The sequence below is a fragment of the Gekko japonicus genome, unplaced genomic scaffold (genome assembly GCF_001447785.1).
Source record: "Gekko japonicus isolate JY-2015 unplaced genomic scaffold, Gekko_japonicus_V1.1 scaffold3039, whole genome shotgun sequence".
Taxonomy (NCBI): Eukaryota; Metazoa; Chordata; class Lepidosauria; order Squamata; family Gekkonidae; genus Gekko; species Gekko japonicus.
In genome coordinates, this window is record NW_015167145.1 from 1 (window position 1) to 4,459 (window position 4,459).

At 43.5% G+C, this 4,459-nt stretch overlaps 1 protein-coding gene across 1 annotated transcript in view; it reads left to right on the forward strand.

Moving 5' to 3' along the window:
• Positions 1–1,579: 1,579 nt before the first annotated feature.
• Positions 1,580–4,459, forward strand: part of LOC107112016 (sine oculis-binding protein homolog) — a gene marked incomplete at both ends in the record, with an annotated part of 129,172 nt that continues 126,292 nt past the window's right edge. The window contains one exon of the mRNA XM_015413074.1: positions 1,580–1,718. Coding sequence (XP_015268560.1) covers positions 1,580–1,718 — 139 coding nt within the window. The remainder of the gene's footprint in view (positions 1,719–4,459) is intronic.

Genomic DNA, 4,459 nt, shown 5'->3' on the forward strand with positions numbered 1-4,459 from the left:
AACGGCGGGAAAACGGGGTTTCCCGGCCGGCCTTTAATGTTTAAAGGGCAAAGAAGCCATTTTTCGGCATTTTCCGGCATTGCCGAAGAAACCCGAATTTTTTCGGGATTTTTCGGCTTCCGGAGAAGCGCATAGAAGGCTATTTCGGGATCCCGAAAGCCGAAAAAAGCCGAAAAATGTTATTTTCAGCTTTTTTTCGGCTCGGGATCCCGAAATGCACATCCCTACTGCCAATATCTTCTCCCAGTCTCAGGCCCACAGTGGCTGCCAGCATCCTCTGCTGTGGCTGGGCCCATGAGAATTGCAGGGGAGGGATTCTCCCCCCACTTCCTTGCCAGGCCCAAACTGGCTCCCAGGCTGCAAAGCCACCGAGTCCAGAGGGGTTCCAGGGCAGCGTCACCACCACTGGGCTCAGGGTGGCTCATGCCCAGTGCAGCTGCCAGCAGGCCGAATGTGATTTGCAGGCTGCAATACCACTGGCCTCAAGTCCGCAGAAAAATCTGTTCTGGGAAAATGTGACCCTGGTGTCTGTAGACGGGGGGCATACTTGAGATATATATAAACAAATAATAAACTCCACAAAACACCTCTTCCAGCTCAGGCAGGGCGATGGCTGGACAACAGGGTGGGCCAATCCTGTCTTGCATGTGTCTACCACATGGACTTTATAACATGTGAATCGACCCAGACTGCATCATGTCTACTTCCTTCTAGCCCTAAGTCCCAGCGAGGCAACCATGGATGTCCCCTGTTTATATGGTTCCTATTTCAGGATGTTTACCATGAGTAGCATGGGATCTAATGGCGTGGAAATGTTCCCACACTAGTAGTGACAAAGGTCAATGAGGCCTTAAAAATCAGTCTTAGGAATAAAATACACTCTCCTTTTTCTTGGTGTGCTTCTAAAAGAAACACTTTTGAGCACAAGACAAGCTGATTCAGCATTACTATCATCTGTAGTTCAGATAGAGAGTATGGTGACCCCCACTCTGGCTACTGGCTAGTATAGAGATTTCTAAAAATTATCAGTAAGTACAATATTTGAGTATGGGAAATATTAAAAGCAGTGCTGGGTTTCTACAAATATCTGTGTAATTATTTTATTTCTCCTAGACTATATCTCTCTTTGGTATTTGTACAGTAGTCTGTACAGATTTGAATAGCTGTATAATAGTGAAATTGACTGACTAGTGTCTGAGAAACATCGTTGTTCTTCTATTGCTTTCTAGATTGTATGGTATTTTATGATAGCACAGGATAGAAAGGTTTGTGGGGAAATATGTGCTAAAATATCACTGGCTCCCAATTCATGTGCAAAAAAAAGATAAATAGCTCACTTTCTGCTCATATTTTTCTTTAAATTACAAATTTGCAAAGGTCTGTCATAATTACATGTGTCATTCAAAGATTTAAATGCATTGCATTCTATGTACGTGGCTTGATAAATGAACATTAGTGTAGAGGAGGTGGGACAAACCTGGGATTTCACGGTACAGTGCAAATAGATTTCGATTTATGCATTTCTTAGGTCCAAATGATTATTGATTGCATAAATAAGTAGGCAATTCTTCTCTTTCAGAACTTTGCTGAAAACACCATGAATGAGCTTCTTGGCTGGTATGGTTATGATAAGGTTGAATTAAAAGATGGAGAAGATATTGAATTTAGGAACTATCCTGCAGATGGGGAGAGCCGACAGCACATTTCTGTTCTCAAAGGTAATGGCATTTAATATTCCTTTGTTTATGCAAGAAAAATTTAACAATAACAACCAGCAGAATTGGCTTTCGTTAGGATTTTTATTTTGTTCTTTATTCCATCTCCAATTTAGAGGCGAATGCTTGTGCTTCCATGACAGTGACTTCCAGCAGACAGAATCCAGAACACTGTACAATATTGAACAAGCAAACAAACAAACAAAAGTAGGGTTGCCAGGTCTCTTACCTTGTTGCAGCAGGGGGACAAGCTCCTGGTCTGGGACATTTGCATGCGCTGCAAGGACGTCACCTGTAAGTGATGTCATCATGCTAGACACTGGGACAAAAGGGGGGGGGGACTGAACCTAAAACCTAGAATCCAGAACCTAAAAAAGGTTAGTCAAATGCCAAAGAGGGCCAACAATAAAAGCTTAATATATGAAATATATAAAAAGATACATGTATTTATTAAACAAAGATTTTAAAATTATATAATTACACCTCATGTACAATAACAAATTATAACACACAAGGGCTGATAGATTTGACCTGACACGTTTCGGCCGGCATAGGCCTTCTTCAGAGGTCAAATATACTGAGGAACATATTGGCTGATATACAAATACAATACAATCATGCAGATACAAGATATAAAATCAATAGGGACCAGAAAAAAGTTGCTGTAAAAGATAAAAAGAAATGGGAAATTAAATACATACAATACAACGGATAAATGAATTGTAAATATATACTACCAAATAAATATATACTATTGACTTACTTCCAAAATGAGACCACTAGGCACAGAATAAAAGAACAAATGAGGCCTCCAACAGTGTAATCACATCACCAGGTGACCAGTGTTCCCTCTAAGCTGAGTTAGTGTGAGCTAGCTCACAGTTTTTTTACCCTCCGGCTCACACATTTTTGTCTTAGCTCAGGAAGGATGGCTCCAGAGCAAACTAATTTATGCAGTAGCCGAATTACTCGCTCACAACTTTAATGCCAGTAGCTCACAAAGTAGGATTTTTGCTCACAAGACTCCACAGCTTAGAGGGAACATTGCAGGTGACGCTGTAGCATTTGTCCTGAAAACTCTATGATAGAGAAAACTCTATGATAGAGTTTTCAGGCTGAATGTTAGAGCATCCCCTGACAATGTGCCCAGCTCGATGACATCACCTCTGGGTGATGTCATTGCGCCGGGCATGTCAGCCCAATCCAGGAACTTTGGGGGTGGGGTTCCCCCAGCCGACCAGATCTGGGCCGGTGGGTTGGGGGCCGCTAGAGCAGGCAAATCCCCCCCTGGGGGATCTGGCAGCCCTAAACAAAAGTAATTATGCTCGTACTTTCAAATATTCAGTTTTTTCATTGGTTATAGCTACTGTGTTGGATCTGGTTTTGCTTGAAAACAAGAATTTCCCTATGTATAGGTTTGTCCCAGTATCACTTTATTTTTGACTAGTCTATTCTTCAACTTCATGTATGTCCGATCCCCACAACTTGCAATTAATACACGTTTGTAGCAAAGTAGTATTTTATTGAAGCCATGATGGAACAGGAACACGTTCACTGTTTAGAATAACTGGGGAAGGTCAGAGCAGGGGATAGTAAAGCAAATTCAAACCGACATTAACCAATGGACTTGGTTCCCGCTCGCGCGGGTTGATTCTCAGATTCGCGCCCCTAGTTTGAGAAGCAACGGTTTCCAGATACTGGGGCTTCCGGTCGAGCTAAGATGGCGCATTAACGCATTCCGCAATCGAGCGGAGCGGACGACGGCCTCTTTTGACAGTTTGGGCAGTTTCTAGCCCAACGCATCGCTCCCCAGAGAGGGGGGGGGACAAGCAGGCAGCAGCGCCCAAGAGGGAGTGTGAGATTGGCAAGATCGAGCTTCGGAAGAAGCTGAATCGAGCTTTGATCTCCTCCCACGAAGAGGGCAATTGCCGAGCAACTCTCCAGGGGCCGTTCGAGCCGGGTATCCGGCATAAATTCGTCGTCAGCCGACTTCTTGAAGAAGGGAAACTACATGTGAGTGAAAAGAAGCAATGCGTAACCCGATTTGATCGTGCTAGATAACAAAACCGTACCGCTTACCTGAATCAGGTTGTGAACTAATTTGAAATGAGCGGTTGAGCGGATAGTCATTTGATAACCCCAGTGATTCGATTCCGGAGAAGATGTGAATTGATTGAAGGCTTTTAAAGCGAGAAAACCATTATTGTTGAACATTCCTGTGGTGGGAGAAGAGATATGTGCGCAGCCGAAAACCGAAACTGACGAAGTCTATCGCGGGAAGAGGAAGGTTGGTGTTGCAGAGAAAGGGTTCCGATCGAGACAAAGAGGAAGTAGAACTCCTAGAAGAGGCTGCTAACAACAGGAAGGCGATCGGATCCATTGAAGCGCGGTACCGGATGTGAGTAGATGCGCATAGACAGCTAAGACGGAAGTGGAAACTGACCTACTCTATCCCCAAAAACCATTGAGAAGTTGCGCCCGACATTTTGAGGAGGACTTCAGTTTTTAATTGCTTTTTAAACAACCTTCTGTGTATTTTTGAGAAGCGAAACTAAGTGACTGTGCTAGATAACACCATTTAACTTGAATATGACTATTTATTTTCAATGGTGTGAAGTGCAGTGAAACTGTCAAAACGGAGACTAGAAGGCAAAAAACAAGAACAGGCTCAGATCCGGCAGTGGAGCCGATTCCAGTTGTAAGGCCAAGGACAGGCTCTGCATCAACTCCGAAGATGTCAAGGG